Source organism: Merops nubicus, unplaced genomic scaffold, assembly GCF_000691845.1.
Source record: "Merops nubicus isolate BGI_N331 unplaced genomic scaffold, ASM69184v1 scaffold49657, whole genome shotgun sequence".
Lineage (NCBI taxonomy): Eukaryota > Metazoa > Chordata > Aves > Coraciiformes > Meropidae > Merops > Merops nubicus.
The window spans coordinates 1-18778 of record NW_008621922.1 but is presented as its reverse complement, the minus strand read 5'-3'; the positions used below and the strand labels follow the sequence as shown (position 1 = coordinate 18778).

Genomic DNA, 18778 nt, shown 5'->3' with positions numbered 1-18778 from the left:
ATAATATTAATAAACATATTTTAATATTTTGTATATATAAAGAAATGCCAAATATTATTAAAAATGCTTACTTTACATAAGGTAAGTAGTGTTTAATGAAAACATATGTTTATAACCCTGATCTGAATGCAGTGCTGCATCAGAAAAAAACACTTCTGGCAAAGTAGATTCCAAGACACTGACTTGTACTACATTCCCCTTTCTTCAAGACTTCAGCCCCTCAAAAATGACCTGTAAATAGGGAACCCACTTTGCATTATAAGTAGAGATCAAGTTAATTCCTTTATTTTCTACCAAACCACAGGCTCATACATCATTCTACACTTTCTCAGTCCATTATTTTTTCCTTCAAAATCCTCCCACGTTAAAGCTCATTGTTTTTTTCTGTTTGTACTATTAGCAGTCCTGAGTCACAATACTTTGTGCTTTAAATGGTACACATTGCTGCCTGCAGGAATAAAATCAGTAATTATTCATGTACATTTGAATTCCAACTTACAGTGCAGTCAGTTGAGTTTTAACACTTAAAGTTCTTTAGCCTCAACTGTTCTAAATTTTATACTAACATTGCCAGTTTATCCAGGTTTTTTTTACATCAGTTTAACATCATTCATTTTCTGTGATTAAACCCCAAATATTCTAAGTAATATATCATTTTTTAAAATGAAGGAAGAGGGAAGAAAACTAGAAGAATCACCAAATCATTGTAGGCCAGACTGTGCAGACCTAACTTTCCAGTAAAACTCAGATGTTTAAGATGAACTATGGAAAACCAGAAATGTGACAGGAAATTCCAAAGGTAGAAATAAACGTTTCTCTTTGTTTCTCCTTTTATTGCTATTATTCAGATGGCTGCAATTAAGGAAAAAAATGAAAGCATTGGAAGAATCTCCTCTTTGACTGTCCAGCTGGAGTCAACCAAGGAAACACTACGTAAAGTTAAAGATGATCTTACAGCCAAACAGAACAATTTGGAGACTTCTGAGAAAACAGTGGCAGAACTGACAGCCTGTGTGCAGGAGAAGGAGAGAGCCCTTGAGGTTACCAGTAAGGAAATCAAGAGGCTACATTCACAACTGGGCAGTAGGATGCAGGAGCTCCAGCACCTGAGGAATGAAGGGGAGCGTTTACGCGGCGTGCAGTTGGAGTGTGAAACGCTGAAACTGCAGGTGTTTGAGAAGGAAAGGATTCTTGAGATCTTCCAAAAGCAAATTGATGCCATGACCCAGATTGTAGGCCAGCACAGTCAAACTGCTGGAGCCATGGCAGTTGAGAAATCTCAACTTCTAAAAGAAATAAATGACTGGAAACTCCAAGTAGAAGAACTTAAGGTGTGCAAATGTTGCTGTGTTTATGCCTCTGCAAGAGTGTAAATGTTTTCTGGTTTTAAATCTGTACCTTAATGTGCTGATAATATGGTTTTAAAGCTGGTCAGACAATGCAGCTTGAATCCTAACAGCACTAAAAGAGGGCAAAGAAGAATAATATTGCCACCAAAAATGAATAATTTACTGGTGAAAAGCAGTTGCCAAAAGGCTTGTGAAAGCCAGAATGTACCACGCTGTCCTCAGTGACACAGTTGTCCATGCCAGTAGCAGAACCAGAAATACAAGGTGTTACTGAGAAATAACAGACAGCGAGCACTCAGAATTCCGAGCTGGCTGTACACTGGTTGTAACCAGTTAGTTCTCAGACAAGAATTACAGGATGTGAGAGTCTTATGTGGGTCAGCATCTGCAGAAAAAAAATAACTCCTGATAGGGAATTTCATCCTCTTCAGAGCATAAGGTGTGAATATGGAGGTCCTGCTACAAGAGGGTGGAAATAATTTTTCATGTCATACACATGGGAAGGTTAAACATGCTGAAAAGCTATCACATCAGATTCTCTTGTACCCTTTTTTGACTGAATTAGCAATTTTCATACAAGTAATTTGTCTGTTGTACAGACTAGTCTGGTCTTCTTGCCCCAAACTGTTCTCCTGACAGCTGAGATTTAAAGTAGTGATGAAGTCTGCACATCATTGTGATTGTTTTATATAAATATGTCTCTTACACAGTTACTTTATTTTTAAGTAGATTGCAAAGGATGAGAAAGGAGCCAGAATACAGGAAGTGGAGTCCAGAGTGAATCAGCTGGAACTGGAAAAGGTTGAACTGGTTAAAACATGCACTGAGAGGCTTCGTGCACTTAATGATATGAAACTGGAAAAAGACCAGCTCATGAATGAACTCCAGGCCAGTCAGAGTAACCTAGATGGCCTTGCAGGTAGAAAGCCTCAACTTTGCTCAGCTCTGATGGGTGCTAAGTTGGGCTGATGTTAAAAATAAAAGAGCAGCTTGCTTGCTGAATCCATATATGGCTGCGGGTACAGTGGAAGGTTCCCTGCCAGCACGGGATGGTCAGATTGCTGCAGAGAGCTACGTCGTGGTTTGGGATTTTGGCATGGAGTGATGGGAATACTCTTTTGTTCACTACCCTGAGCAAAAGTACTTAAACAGCATGATTCTGGAGACCAGAGAAGCAGATTTAGTAAATCAGAGAATGGAAACTTGACCGCTTCTTCCTGAGTATTACTTAAGAGCACCTTGGAGCACATTAACCATTATGTTCAAATGACCGTGGAACTTTGTTTCTGTTTTGCTGTAGTTTTGCTGCAATGTTATTTAAAAGTTTGTGTTCCAACTCTACTAGTAGCTTTCACAACTAATACCTGGGGAAGCTGACCAAGATAATATTTAAAAAAAAACAAACAAAACCAAACAAACAAAATAAGGGCTGGACCCAAGGCACCCACCAAAATTCAAGGAGATTCTCTTCAATCTGCACTGCAGCCAGCTGGGTGATGTTGACAGCCTTCGCTCTCTGCACACCCCTCTACCCTCATAAAATGCCTACTGGTAACATTTCTTCACAACTCAGCTGGACTTCTAACTCACTAAGTTTTGTAAGAATTAAACAGAGAACTGTGACTTTACATGACAAATCAGCCTTAGACTTGTGTAGTAGAAGTAGAAGAAACAGAGCTAAGAAGCAGAGTTGTGGAAGAATGAGTCAAATGAGGTCAGTTCAGACCTAAGTCTGGTTGTGAGGGTGGCCAGAGAGAAGAATGACCAGGGCAAAATGCTGTCTCTCACTGGTACCCTTAACTTTCACAAAACACAGCTGGTTCTAGGAGCAGGAACTCAGAAGTGTGTATTTATAACACTTTCTTGAACTGTTGCTTTGCTGAGTGACCAAAGAACGTTTTTGTTTCTGGTGGAACAAGCTGTGGCTGACATGCAGGACAATGAACTACTAGCTGTGAATTTGTTAGCAGTGAATGATACTTCTTAGCATCTGCAAATCTAATACTCCTTTAAAGAGAGCAAGTGACAGATCAGGAATCTTAGTCTAGAAGAATGCTCATTTTTGGTCACTGTAATTTCAATCTTGACTTACTCTTAACAGAGGGATTTGAAGATCTGAAGAGGGATTACCAGGATAAAATCAAGGAGATGGAAAATACTGCAAACAGACTGAAAGTGCAGTTGAAATCTGCCCATGCTGAACTCGAACAGACTAGAACTGCTCTAAACACTATGGAGGGATCTGATGGCAATGGTAATTCTGGATTGAACTTCCCCAAAATTACACACACTGTAACGTTGTCTGACTTCCAGAGTCTTTTGGTGGAACTTAGAATGCATAATCAATGTTTTTAATTGAGAATTGACTTTGTCTTTTACAGTTATGAAAGCTGCAGTGGCAATGCAGAAGAAAATTACAGCCAAGAGAGGACAGATAGATGCATTACAGAGCAAGATTAAATTCTTGGAAGAGGCAGTGACAAATGCAGCTAAGGTCTCTAGAGCTCCGTGTAAAGCTAGTTTAATTATATTTAGAGAATTTTTTCTCTGTAGAAATGCATGGCCAGAGGCACAATTGCCCCTAGAAGGACCGAAGACAATTTTTCTTATGTAATGGGCACCTTCCCTGTCCTCCAACTAGCATGTATTGGGGAATATCTCCACCACCCAAGTTAGCCTTCTGTGTAGAGACAAGTTTTACTATGTATTTGTTTTCTGTGAAAGAAAATTACTAGCTTCAGTGATAATCAGGCTCCTGCATATCAGTTCTTTTTAAAAATTCCAACTACTGCATTTTGCATCCTTCTGAATTTGGCCCACAATACTTCTCCTCTGTTTTCTGAGGCAGTTCTTTGCTGTTCTGCTTGTAAACTCTATATGTCACTGTCTGTCTAGCACATTGAGTCTTTCCTAGCATTTTCTGTGACACACTGCTCAGTTACCAACATCTGGAGTTTACTGAATGATCATTTGTATCTATCTTCTTTACTGGCTTTGGATACTGTGGATCCTGAAGCTTCAGATTTTGATTTTAAAATGGATATAAAATATGAAATATTATTTCATCAGGAGCAGTCCAATTGTAATTTTCATTACAAGACCTATCTTGTTGCAGCAAAAACCTGACCTTTCTGCAAGATGCAATAACTAGGCTCCTGAAAGAGTTAATTCAGATCTTTCAAAGAGAGAAAAAAATGCGGAAAATAAATATGTATAATGTAGATAGTTTTAAGTTTTTTGACTTCTACTTTGTTGTCCTCATCTTAAATTCAGGAGAAGCGTTACCTCAGAGAAGAAAATAGTAAACTAAGTCAAGAATTGAGCAGTATTACAGCAGAGAACACTAAGATTGCTGGGGAAGTGGAGATCCTGAGGTCACAATATAAACGACTGAGAGAAAAAATATCTAAGATGGAGATGGCCCTTGACAAGGTAACCTAAGGTAGCTTCCAGCTCAGTGAGACTTCTGGTTGCTTTCCTCTCCAGTCTCTTGGGATGAGAAAAGTGATAGATCCACAGTGCCTCAGGGAAACGATGCTATCATCTCCCACCTTTTCAGAGTAAACCTTTTCAAGAAGAAAGAGTATATAACCACTTACCAAAGACAGGCCAACAAAATTGTCAGCTATACTTTTTAAAACCTTGAATATAATTTTGCCTCATTAGCACAGCTGAATGTTTTAATCCCAGAGGTGTTCAGTAGATGTGGGACTGCCCCTGGCAGAATTAGCTCCCTTCTCTGATACTGAAACATAGCAGATTGTGGCTACTAGGATCACGTAACCAGGCAGCTGGTTTTGTAAGCCTGTCAAGAAAGGTATCTGCTCATGTTGAGTATTTTTATAATAAATGCAGCATCTCTGCGTGTACCTTGTTTTTCTTGATCAGAAACAAAACAGGAAAAAGTACATCCCACAGAAAGTTAGCCAAATTAATGTATTCCTCTTCCCTCTTGCAGGCATTCATGCAATTTGCAGAATGTCAGTGCATAATCCAGTGTCAGCAACAGGAGGTGATGCGCTTCAGACTGCAGCACACTTTAGATCTAAAAGTAAGTACCTTGCAGAGAAGCATGAGTATCAAGTTAGGTGTGTTTACTTTTTGTCCTAACTTCAGGTTTAACTTTATTTATTGCAAAGTACTTGAAATAAAGTTTGTGTTCTGAAGGCTTTTTTTTCACCTGGAATACCTCATGGCTGCACAAGTCACAGCCACTGAAATGCACATTTCAGTTACTTTAAAGTGCTATTTACAGTAAGGGCAACAAAAAAATTAAACAGCTGCCAGAATATTGGACCATACACTTTAGCTGCTAAGCTTTTGTTTCAGCATTTTCTTGCACTTACAAGCTTTTGGGCACCCACATGCTTTTTCAGGCCTGAAATAAAACCTGTAACCTTAAAGCTACATACGGGCTAGAAACAAGGGCGCTGAGTTTAATTTGACTATGCTAATTAGTTAGGCAGCATTAAAAAAAAAAATTAAGAGACAAAGAGATGTTAGCATGGATAATGGAAACACAGTCATGTGGCATCTGGGCAGAAAAAGGAAGACCGGTAAATGACATCTGTCAAGCTACATAACAAAATGTAGTGAAAGACAGGGCATGGTGAAAATGATGCGGTGATCGAAATGTGGTTCCAGAGCATGCGTTAAAATGCTGATAAAAGTGACACTGCAGCAAGCTATACTTGCTTACTGCACTTGGCTGGTGTTTTTCCCCAAGAGCTGCAGGGCCCAGGCTACTCATCAGCTTCTGCTCCAGGCAAGCTGCGGCACGTGGTGCCCCTTTCCCACTGGCACTCTGCTCTCCTGCCACCTTCCCTGACCTCCACCAGCTCTGCCCCTCGTGTGAGTACCTGCCTCAAACTGCCTGGGAAACAGGCGTGTTCCAAAAGGCAAAAATAACATGGAAATTCTAAATGGGTGAGCATCTGGTGGAGGTGTCCAAGAGTGAATTCCTAACCCCAAAGATGAAATAATTTTGTGTAGCTTCTCATCCATTATGACCTTTCAGATTTTCTTTATTGCCCGTTGGCAAAATATACGTGAAAAAAACCCAGACAATAAAAAATTCTACAGATTGCAATACGAGTTAGTCTTACCACTATCACCAATAACACTTAAAAAGCATTAAAACTGAAGGTACTGATCTGCAAGCAGTTTGGTTTTCACTTTTTTTCTTTACTAATACTTTACTTGCTGTAGATATTTACATTTGGCAGAGACCATAGACTTGTACATAGTTCCTGATAAATTTCATCATCTGATGGACTTGCAGTAGCTTTTAGTAATTAAATCTTTCGCCAGGCTGGCCTTCACTGATTTTGACCAATTTTATCTTAGAAGATACATACATTGTCCTTGCTTCCTTTGTTTTTGTATATCTACATTTTAGATTTAAATTAGGTGCTAGTGTCGTTCTCATTTTTCGCTACAGAAAACATAAACTCAAATCTGTCACACACAGAGAAAAATTTTTGTCTTTTCTGTATAATTCTCCAAAAGTTTTATCTCCCACAGAAATTGGTTGAGGTATTTTCATTAATTTTATACTCAGAATCTGTAGGAGGCTACAAGTTAGTGCAGACACTTTTCTGCTTTACTTCCTGATGTGATGACAATCATTTACATCAAAGAGCAAAGGATAATTAATTCTGTGAAATCTTTGCAGCATGAGGCACTCCCATTCTCTTTTATTTGAGTTGATCAGCTCATACTTCTGAGTATAAAGAAGGAAAAAGGACTGATTTTAATGTAGTACCATGATAAGGACCTAACAGGTTGTAGGAGAACTTGATTCAAGGTCTTGAATCTTCTTGGTTCCTGCATGATGGGTTATTGTGCAAAATGAAGCAGCTCCAACATTTGAGACTCTACCTGGTAGTCAGTATCCTTATTTCATAGCCAGAATGTGGGGAGGAAGGATTTGGTCTGACACAGTATCACACTGACCCATTGTGCAGCTGAGGATTTGCTTTCCATATGAGCTCTGCTGATACTCTGTTCCCATTGGAAATTACATTCTTAGCAACGAGAACACAGCAGCAAAATGTTTCTAGCCAGTTCCACCTACAGATGATGTGTAAGTCAGCAGGAGCAGCACTTGAACATGTGGAGTGCTGAGTAGTCTGAAAAATCCAGTTCTTCACAGAAAGAAAGGATTCTTTGAACCAGGCCTTTGCCTCAAGTTCTGATCAGTAAAATGAGAATAATTATTGCACTTAATCTCAGAGTTTGACTATGGCAATAAAGTGATTTATATTCACAGACAGCTCAGCTGTTACAGAAATGAATGCCTAGAAAACACTCTGAAAACTAGTATTTCTGTCCTCAGAGCTGTGTTTGTACAGTAATATCTGGGATCTCAGGATAAAAAGGAGAAAACAGTTGTCACATAAGCAAAGTTTATTGGTTCCGTGTACTGAAAAAGGTAATGACTGGGGTGTGGGGGGACAGTTCTCATAATTAAAGTTTCATTTTACTCGTTTTGTCCTTGAAACAATAGTTGTAACCTTTTTACAATGTATATTCAAAATGCAGATGTTAGCCATGTTCTCCTCAATCATATTTAGTTGCTTTACACATTTCTGTCAGATGACTTTTCAGACTGCCATTAGAGAGTATTTTGACAATCTTCAAGTTATCGTGATCCAAAACTTTGTAACTAAAACCACAGAAAATCCACCCTGTTTGTAATGGATAAGACAAGAGTAGAGAGGGCAAAAACGTGGTTTTTGGAAGAGTATAGGTAAGAAGAGAGTGCCTTCATAAATACTTTGTAACTGAATGATTTTCTTTCAGGTGCCTTCCAAGCCAGGCATTTTGAAGGAAGAACCACTGCAGGATCTAAAGAGGATTCTTCAAGAGTTAACAAGTTCAGAGAATGACATTCCCTCTGTGGATCTTGGCAAGGATGACAGCAATGGCAAGAAGAAATCACTTTCTTCCATGGTGGGAACCGTGAGGAATACAGTGTAGGAGTAATTTGCTGTTACTTTTGTTGTGTGCCGAGTGCTTGTATTGCCTTCTTAAACTAGGGTGTGGCTATTTGTGTGCTTCAGGAGCACTATAGGATGCCTTTCTGCAAAAAAAGTTAGGGTCCAAAGGAGCTAAATAGAAGCAGTGTTGTCTGAGTGACCAGAAGGAAGATTGCAGTAGCATAAGTTGTCTGAAGCAGAAGTTTATCGTCTTTCTTCCATCTTTATGACTGCCTGGTCTTCATAACAAATCTAGTCCTTTATATCCCAAAGTTATCTATTATTTCAGTAGTTTAAATTCACTCCAACTCTAGTAGACTTTTTTTTTTTAGTGAACTTGTGTAACAATTTTACAATGCCTTTTCTTCACTATTAGAAGGTCGCTGCCATTGCACTCTGCTTCAAAAAGAAGCTTATCTTCTAAAAAGGTGAAGCATAGCAATCTACTGGCACAACTTTTGCTGTGATTTTGACAGCAACCTGATTGTCCTTGTAGGGGGACTGGAGCTAGAGACTCTGCTACAGAAGCCATTGTGGAAAAGGCTACTTTTGGAAGGTGAGAAACACTATCACTTAGCTGAGTAACCTGCTTCTTAAAGTACTTGTTTGAGATTCGGTTTCTAAGGCTTTCTTAATACAGCATCAGTCCTGAGCTTTTTGGTATTATTTTATTCATAATGCTAAAAGCTTAAAAAACAAAGCTGTGATTTTACTTTCATCCCTCTAAGAAAGAGCTATAGAGCTGATTTACATTGTTTGCTTTTAATTTGCATGCGTAAGATCAGAAGATTACACATGAGAGCCTCCCATTCTCACTGTGGAGGTTGGCCAGCATTACAAAACTTAGCCTAAGACTTCCAGAATGCAAGTTTAGTGGTCATTTTGTTTGCAGGGATCCTTCATGTTTACATACTGCAGATCTTCAGTCTCAAGACATTACCCTGCCTTTTACATCCCTTGGTAAGTTTTCACCAGCCACATCTCAGGATGAATGTCCCATATTGATGTTGAATTGGAACACTACAGAATATTACCATAAACATAGTCCAAATACAATAAATTTTCTTTGGTAATTTTACTCAAATACCTCTTAGCAGGTTATTACAAGTCTCTGTTACACTTCCTGCAAAATCTGCATGTTATTGTAAACCAGCTCCATGGAGGCTGATACCAGCACATCTAAAATGGATATTTTCCATGGTCTTTATTCATTAATAGCCTTGTATAATTAGCATGGATAATACTGCAGATTTGCAGTGCCTAAATTAAGCCTCTTGAATTCTGTATTCAGGTATGTAAATATGGATGTACTTGTGAAAGGAATCGGGTCATTGCAAACTCCATTGATTTTCTTCCAAGTACAGGGTGGTCAGTGCCCTTTAAAGTGTGGTGACATGAATTTAGTAACCTAACCAAAAATACAATGATATGGGTTTGTGCATCAGGGTTTGAACAAAGGAGTCTTAGCTGCCTTCTGCTTTCTTGCCCATAGATTATCTATTCCATGAATTTTCTGTGAAAATTGCCTGCAGACACTGATGCATTTAATGGTTCTGCATTAGTATATAAATGACTGTGCTTCAGAGATAGGCTAGAACTCCAATGTTTGTCCTGAGGAGTAGCTACTGTGGGCCCGCGCTTTATATTCTTGAGAATTCAAGAAAACCTCCTGTGTATTGACTGTCAGGCTCCTAGCAAACCTACCACAACATCCATAGATTTTTCCTAGCTTCCAAAATAGCTGCAAGTAGCGTTTTTTACATAGAAAACGTGAGAAGTAGTTGAAGGAGGACAGTTTATTAGAAACCTCCCAAATTTTCTTCAAGATGCCCCAGGAGGGGTGTTAAGAGTAAGGAAACAGACTATGGGAAGAAAACTAGAAGAGTTGTAGTAAATCTTCTTTTCCCTAGTTGCGTGCAACTTTTATTTATTTACACACACACTTGTGCCCCACACATATGCAAATATGTTGCATAATCTGTTTATTGCAGATTTCTATGCACATCTTGTCTCTTTTCCTTACAAGTCTCTTGTTGCCAAGAATTCAAAGCGTATCAGTCAGTTATTGGAAAGGAGGGAAGCAGCAGACCTGTGTAAGGAATGGAAAGGCTTGAAGAGTCATGAAGGGAACCCAACCCTGTAACTGTCACAGATCAAAGCTGGTACAGGGGGAGTCTCTTCAGGTGTGTGCTCACTGCTCTTTGCTTGGATATCTCCTAGGAGCTGTGGCCATATTCTCAGCAGCTCCTCGTTACACACCCTCCCCCAAGAAAGTCTCTCAGGAGGAGAGATACAGAGAGAGGTCTCCAGTACACATGCTCTTAACTTCTACACCCAGTGATGACCTTGCAGCTGCCCCCAGTGCCTCACCAGAGCACAGACCATCTGCGAGGAAGGTTGGCTCTCCAGAGGGTGCAGCCACAGCCCCCCAGATAAGTAAGTCCAGTCCCACGAACTCATCCAAAGAGCTTGGCTGAGTCTTTTCCCAGCGAGTACAGTGAGCTACAAACTGTAGGTTAAATTCAGCTGTTCAGCAACTCTGTGGAAAGCAGTGGAGCCCCACTATCATTCACTGACACGGTCTTCTGCAGGTGATGATTGTGGTAGCTGTAACTCCATACTGCATTTATTTTGTAAGTACCTTTGTGATACATTGCTTACAGAATCCATTTCCCTGGCTGAACAGAAAGACCAGCCATTCCCAGATGTACAGCCCTGGCACGGCACTGATCTTCCATCTGTGACTCCAGATATCTTCAGGGCAGTCTCTTAATTACAGGATGGCAAGCCAGGCTGTCAGGACTGCTTTATGACAATTGTTGTCTTATTTTTGTGTGTTGTGGGTTTGGGTTTTTTTTATTGTAACCTTTTGTTGGTTTGCTTCAATCTGTGATGACATATTGATAAATTATTTTCTGACTAGCTATAGAACCTGTGGAAACTAGTCAGAATACGCATAGGAGGTTACAGAATGTGACGGAAAGCCTGCAAAACCTGGTAGAATCATTACAGATGAAAACCCAAGGTGCCAAAATTTACCCAAAATATTCCTATTTTATATAAAACCCCATACTCTCCAGAAACTGGTTGTTAGCTGCCAAAGCACTCCCTGGTTTTTTTTGCATGAGGTCAGTTTGGGTGTGCCTGTTTTACTAACAGTACCCACTGCTACGTTAACCCGCTCCTGGGAGAATAATTAGATTAATTCCACAATGCACCGCTGCTCAGCCCCTTAACTCTAATAAGCTTCAACATCCTTAACATTTCAAACATGGCAGCTGGTCAGGGGTGCCCTTGTGTGCTGTCATGTCCAATTAAATGAAATTTTTAACAAGCTGCTGACTCTTTCACAGAAACAAAGATAACCTGACAGCAGTAGACTCCAAAAACAGTTTCCCGGTGGTGGCCTTGGAAGCATATTCTTTCCTCCTCTACTTCATTTTAAATCTGAGATGACCACAGGGATGTTGGAGAACTTTGCAAGTTCTCTTCTTGCTCCCTTTGAAGTCAGTGGTAACATGCTCACAAACTCCTGGGATGGCAGGACCCCAAGCGAGATGGAATTTCTTTTCTCTGCACATTTTCTTATTGCACATTCCAGTTGTTCGCCCTTTAAGTCTCACTGCACAGATCTGGGAAATTATTATTTTCCCACATCACACAGTGCATACATGTCAGGGCCATACAAATGACTTGATTTAGGTAAAATGAATCAAATTATTTATATAATGTATAAGGTAAGCGGTCTCATTTTTATACTTTGTTGTCCATTAACATCTTCAGTTTGCCTGTTTTCTGTAGCCACATAAAAATATATATATTCCTATCTGTAATGTGTTGAGTTACTGTATAAAAGAGGAGTGGGAAAGCCTGTTATGTACACATTAAATAACCCCGTGGCAATGAGTGTTGGACCGAAGGTATTAATGTCACACAACTCCATAAGAGAAATTGTGAAATTAATAGCATTTCACCACTGCTCCAGCCTCTGGTGCTTGGGCTTCCCAAAGCAAATGAGGGAGGGCCTGTTTCTAACTAGGTTTAGCTTTTCTCTTCAGGCCCTGCACATGAAGCTCTGCAAACTCCAGCTGCAGTGACAAGGACTGGACAAGCACAGCGTCGCGCGCAGGAGGATGTGACAGAGCTTCAGGTGCCCGCGCCTCAGGCCTCGATCATTTTAACGTAAGGTGATGTTCAGGTAATCTGTTAATGCTATTTCCAGCCACGTCGTCAGTGACCAGAACTCAGGAAATGAAGAGGGAGAGAGCAAAGGGAAAGGAGAAAAAGCTGTTCAAGTGAAGAGGCCATGTACATAAGGGATTGCTTTCACATATGTACATTTGGTTTAAAACATGCATACCTTTTTAAAGATTAATAATAAAAGTTCTTGCAGTTTTGTAGCTCTTGCCTGGGACCATGACACTCTTTGCTGGTTTTATTTTTAAACAAGTGGGAAATACAGAGGAATAGAAACACATCTAAATACAGAGTCTTTCACTGTATATATTTCACCTGTTCATAACTGTGTGCTGTGAGGGACACAGGGCACTGCTGACCCTTCCAAGTCCCTGTGTTTCTTCCATGGGTTCTAGATCTTGCACAGCATTCCACATCTTGTTAGGTAGAAAGTGGGTTTCAAAATGGTTCGTTGGGCATTTTTTTTCCAATCTAACATAAACCAGTTTCCCCTCCCTCCATACTTAATGTTACTACTTCAGTAAATTCTAATTAAACTGGGTGTCCCAGAACTGCCAAGTATTCCCAATAAAAGCAGAAAACCTAGTTGTGGCTCCTGTTAATGTTGAGATAAAGTGTTGAGCCACATACCTACAACTGCAGGACTGCACAGTTTTCATCTTCTGTCGTGACTCCTTTAAGCAGAATGGTATTTTCAGTGGAATTTCCACTGCTGGTTAGGATATTTGGCTGAGTTCATAGTACGAAGGGAGGGTCCACAGTCTGCCTTGGGAAGAGCTTTGTAGGCATAGGACTCCGATTTTGACTTGCAGCTGAGGGTATTTATGTTCCTTGTCTGGGACTTCATGTCCTTCAACCTGTGTGCTTCTAGAAAAACTAAGTGAAGTTTCAGTAGAAAAAAAAAAGCATTTTGAATCTCTACTGACTTCTTTTTCTTACACCTATCTAGTGTGACTTAAATGCCAGGCTCCACCACCCAGATTAACAAGTTTGCAAAAATAGCTGAGTATATTACTTTATATAGTTGGCCTCCAGAACACTCTTTAGTTGGGTCACCAATACAGACAACCTTCCCTTAATACGAAACCTGAAGTATAATGTTTTAAACAGCCATTCCTAGTGGAAGATTTAGGAATAAACTGGAAGGCATGTTGAGCACACCTGGCACACATGAATTTATTGTAAAACTTCCATTGTCTTCTGACGTGAGGATTTTGCAGCAGTGGGCAAATGACTTCCTGCACGTAAAAGACTATCCAGTGCTAAAAACAGTTCTCAAGGAGTAAGATGAACATGATCACTGAACTATCAGAGTGATGTTTAAAACCTCATTAGTGTTTGACAGCATCTCTGATACCTGAAAAAAAAAGACAGGGGAGGAAGAACTTTATACTCACCCCAAACCGAGTACTTTTCCAGAATTTGCCATTTGATTTTTGTCTTGGGGATTCTTCATCAAGAGCAGATCAATACTGCTGTCAGCTTCAGAAGCATTTGTGGTTTTCCTTGTTATCTACCTTCTGAAAAGCAATTCATGGCCCTGGATCTGTGGCAGGGTACAATACCATGCTTGAATTTAAGGCCATTACCCAGTGATTTTTGTCCAAACCAGGTTGTTTGTAGCCATAGCTCAGCAAAAGTAGTTTCATAAGCACAAGCTGTACAGATACAAGCTTAGCTTTGTTGACTTTAAAGCTAAGGAACAATATTCCAAGTAGATGAAATCTCTTGAGATTTTTTTTTTTTAGTTGGAGGTCTTCTTGTGTTGGAAGAAGAGACAATTGAATTGTTCCTAAGCTGTCCTCAGTTACTGTCAAAAGTATTTTGATTTATATTAGATAAGTTTCTGTGTTTCCTAATTATCTTTTTCCCACTGATTCTGTCATTTTTTTCCAAGTGTTAGACAAAATGTTAGTAATAAACATTAGTGCTTAGTCAAAATATTAATAAAGGTGTCTGCCCTTTCCTAGGAATCAGTTGCATTGAAAAGGAAAGGATCACTTTAGATGAAGTTTGGGCTTGTTATACATACTTGACAGAGCTCCTGAGATTTTGGTAAGAAAAGGGTGAGGTATAGGGAATGAAAGCACTTGTTCAGCCCCTAGCCCAGGATGTTGGCAAAGGTCAATGAAAAGCACACTCTTAGTTGTGTTCAGGGCACTAAGCTAAAAAGAGTTTCAAAAGGCTGCAGCCCTGTGAGAACAGAAGGGAGCAGGTGGAGAGTACAAATAGCTGGAGAGAAGTGACATCTGCCAAGCAGAAAGGCAGCTTAACATCCTCGTGCTGGGATCCAGCGGAGCTGGGAGCAGGTCTGGGCTTCCTCCAGGCCACTGGCAGAAGGCAGAGAATTGGCCCTGGGAGGCAAAAGGGTCGTAGCTGGTGAGCAGCTCTGTGTATCCTGGACCTTGCAGCACAAACAGCACTAGCACTTTGTTATTCTGTGTCATACAGGTGGATGACAGGAGGACAGTTAGGTGAATCTTGACCACAGCAGAACACCACAGATGGCAACCAACCCCCTAGAGAGAAAAACCTCATAGCACTCTAATATTTCTGAATAGATCATGTGGAGAGACTCCAAACAGTAAGTTTAACTCCCAGGGAGAATGTGGTGTGAGCATGTTTTTTGCAAAGGCACCTGCAAAGTGAATAAGAAGCAAACAAGTTGTGGTGGAAGTTTCTGTATGGACTATTAACTGGTTTATGCCCAGTGCCCCTTCCAGCCTCAGCCTACCATCCAGGCACAGAAGATTGCATTTAACTTAAAAATTCTCTCATTTGTCAGCAGTTTGTTACCAGCAGCATGGGGAGGGGAAGGTAAAAGGTAGCTCTTTGATTGCTGTCTCTCTGGCTTTGCCAAGCTGCAAGCAAGACAGTTCATTATTTGCTTTTAAATATCCTGAGCTGCTGGCGCCTGCATCTATGTAGGAATGGCAAGAAGAACTTGTTTCTCACGTGTAGCTTCACTAGTTTCAGGGCCAGGACATTGTACTAGCCCTGTATCAGCCCATTCTAGCATAATCATTTTTATGCAGCAAGGCAACTTTGTTTAAAACTGCCATCATGCTTGAGTGAATAGATTGTTCAATGATGAGAGATCACCTCTGTAAACTTGGAGAAATTACTAATCACTGTACAAATAACATTTAATTTACATAGCATAGGCCCCGCTGTGCAAATAGTGATGTGAAGGGCATAATAATTTAGAGGGCATAGAAAAGCACAGTGCCCATCTTTGTAGAAACATCCAGCAAGATGCTGCAATCATAAGGACTCCATGCATTGCCTGTGGGATTACGGTGCAGGGTGTTTAATTAGAAAAAAATACTTATTCCCAATTTGACAGACTTCTCAGGGTTAGCCTGTTTGAAACATGTTCATCATTGCATTAGAGAATCTATTCTAGTGTAGGTTAAGTGGCTTTCTAGTGAATATCTTAATCTAATACCACAGTTAATCTTCTCAGGCAAGCCTCAAATGTATGTATAAATACACTCAAATGGCAGCAGCAGTTGGGCAAGTGCTTTTTAAGTTGCCAATATCTCTTTATTTGAAGAGCTTGCACTAGTGGAGAAAAGAATTGTACACAGCTTGAAATAACATGTTTTGCTTAGACTTCAGTGACTTCTGATCACCTTCTATTCCAGCAGTACCTCTGCATATTAGGTATATTGATCACTTAAATTCATTGTTAGAAAAGCCAAGTGCAAAAAGTGCAATTAAAGTACCAAGCAGCCAGTTTCAACACAGCTTTACTTATTTAGTTAAAAATACAAGTTACTGCCTGCCTGAAACCCACACAAGTGTTTGGTGTACATGAACAGAACTTAAGAGATTTCAGTTTATACACAGTAATATAGAAACATATTACTGTGTATAAACATATATCCTGAACAATAGAAATATTTGTTGCAGTGAACCAGTAGCCCCTAAAATGCCATGACCCTCATGTTAATATTTTTTAACCCAGGGGATGCTAATTATGTTCTATTCTCCTTCTAAATTCATGTAGCAAGCAACTTAATTCCCATATTGAGAGAGTTGAGGACTAGTGTGTGCACATCTTGCCTGTGTTTAAGACCACTGAAGCAGTATCAACCAGCTGCTGAATTGTCAGCCCCATCCTCACTCTTTTGAGGCAGTAGGAAGAAATGAAGCCACATTCCTTCCACACCTGTGCTGTTTCTCACACAGCAGTAGTTGCTGGGCTACTTCTCCCACTGACTAGATGTCCATTAACCATTGGATGAGCTCTGAAGCTCACCTTCTAAGCTATCACCAAAAAGATCTTATTTCACATACTCTGACTGCTCCACCATGCAAAGCAGAAAAGTATTACCATAAGCAATTACATCAGCACTGTGCTTTTGAAGTAAATCTCCCAAAACCAAAGCGCTTATTATCGTGCTTCTACAACTCCTACAAAACTATGCTTGTCAGACCCCAGTACACAGCAGGGAAATGGTGCAGCAAGCTCAAAGATAGGTTTGGAAAGAAGAGCTTGCTGAAGCAGCATCACGTATTTGTAACCAAGAACAAGAAAAGCAGGCAAGCAGAGCAGCATTCTGCTGCAGCCTGCTCCCACCCCGACCAAGTAACTCATTAAGCCCAAACAGTCCTTTCTGACCTTTGCTCTCCTCTCAGCAAGATGATCTGCCTAAAAGGAGCCTGTCTGCCCAGCCTTCACTCGAGCTGAGGTGCCTCCTGGACAGTGGGGAGGAGATAATGAAGTACTTGGGTCTTACGCCTTTGTTACCCCAAAGTGTGCCAGCCACTTTTGAGGAACTATTTAGCACTAAGATTTCGGGTCAAGTAACTCACTTCTGTCAAAGTTACTAAAATCAGTCAGTTCACTGGTCAAGTTGTAATGGACTGTCAGTCTGAAAGCATTTATTGTTCATTTAAAACATGACATAAGTTAAAACACTTAAATTGCTATTACAGTGTAGGTAACCACGCTTCCTATTATCCTTCAAAAGCCCCAAGCAGGCAGTACAAAGATGCATCCCATAGCCCCACTCAAAGCAACGTGAAGTCAAGTCCATGGTCCAGATTTACCTGGACAGGCAGCTGCACAGAACACCACCCGTGCCTTCAGAGCCTACCTTGCACATCTTCAGAATGCATCTGAAGTTGTTTTTTTCACGTGGCCAAACCACTTCCTACAAGGGATGGCAGAGATCTGCTGCTCACGCAGTTTAACCAGGTGTGATACAGGTTTTACAGAGCTCTACGCTTTAAAAGGTCTCCTACTGAAGAAGGGGTACAGTTTAGGGGCTCTGTGATAAATATAAGCAAGTTTTGCCATTTGGGTAAGCAGCTTCCAAAATCCCATTAATGGTACCCCCACCACTGATGAACTATTTGATCTTCATGTTCAGTCACTAGGGTCCTATTACCACATTCTTCCCAACGTCTGACCTTCCCATTCTCCACCAAGATAAACTTCCACTCCACTTTGGTGTCTACTGGCAGACTAACAGATTCAGACCAGAAGCCATCCTTGTCATACTTGAGGGGAACATAGCTGTGCCACTGGCCGAGACACTCGTGGTCACCAGTCACGCCAAGCAGCTGAGCATCAGAGTGCGTGTAGTAGTGCACTCGGAAAGTCACGTGGATATTTTGAAACATGGGGGGCACAGCTGCAACCCTCTTTGCTTTCAGGTCCCCATCAGCGCAGTCTCCTTGTTCCCATTCCTTGCTGTCAGAGTCTTCTGCACCACTGTTCTTGCCAGCCTCCCCCCAGGCCAGGTGCTCAGAAACAACTTCCCACTCTTCATGGTCCAAGTCCCTACACCCAGCTGGGAGACCCAGCTGCTCCTCACTTCTGTCCTTACAAACATCATCAGAGGCTCCTGCCAAGCTCATCACACACCATCCGTCGCTTGCCTGCCCTGCCTGGGCCCTCGGTTCTCCGGCCTGGCTGCCATGAGGGTCACCCGGATGCTCCTTCCCCCTGCTTTGGGACCAGCCGCTCCATCTCCAGAGGTTTGCCACTTGAAACATGGTTAAGCTCTTCCCTTGGCACAGCCGCTGGATCCTCTCCAGGCTTCCGAGAGCTGGACAGGGCGGCAGGCTCGCCCTCCGGCAGCGCTTGTCCACCGCTCGCCACCAGACCCTCTAAAAATGACAAGTAAGGACAACAGGCAGGGTTTGAAGCCGCGCAGCCAAGCCCGGCAGCAGCAAGCCTAAGCCCTCGCTGGCGGGCTCGGGCAGAGAGAGCCCCGGACCCCCTGCACCCCGCCCGGT

The 18778-nt window shown here is 41.1% G+C and overlaps 2 protein-coding genes across 2 annotated transcripts; one reads left to right on the top strand and one right to left on the bottom strand.

Annotated features, from left to right (window-relative positions):
- Positions 1–848: 848 nt before the first annotated feature.
- CCDC158 (coiled-coil domain containing 158) lies at positions 849–12515 on the top strand (the record flags this gene model as incomplete). Its single annotated transcript, XM_008944607.1, has 12 exons — positions 849–1331; positions 2079–2268; positions 3451–3603; positions 3731–3843; positions 4623–4781; positions 5308–5404; positions 6076–6200; positions 8154–8326; positions 8826–8885; positions 9222–9289; positions 11253–11354; positions 12388–12515. Coding segments are annotated over 12 exons (1851 nt in total), but the record flags the coding sequence as incomplete, so codon positions are not given.
- A 5345-nt stretch (positions 12516–17860) lies between these two features.
- STBD1 (starch binding domain 1) lies at positions 17861–18649 on the bottom strand (the record flags this gene model as incomplete). The annotated part of the gene is made up of 1 exon (XM_008944606.1): positions 17861–18649. A coding segment is annotated over one exon (789 nt), but the record flags the coding sequence as incomplete, so codon positions are not given.
- Between the last annotated feature and the right edge of the window lie 129 nt (positions 18650–18778).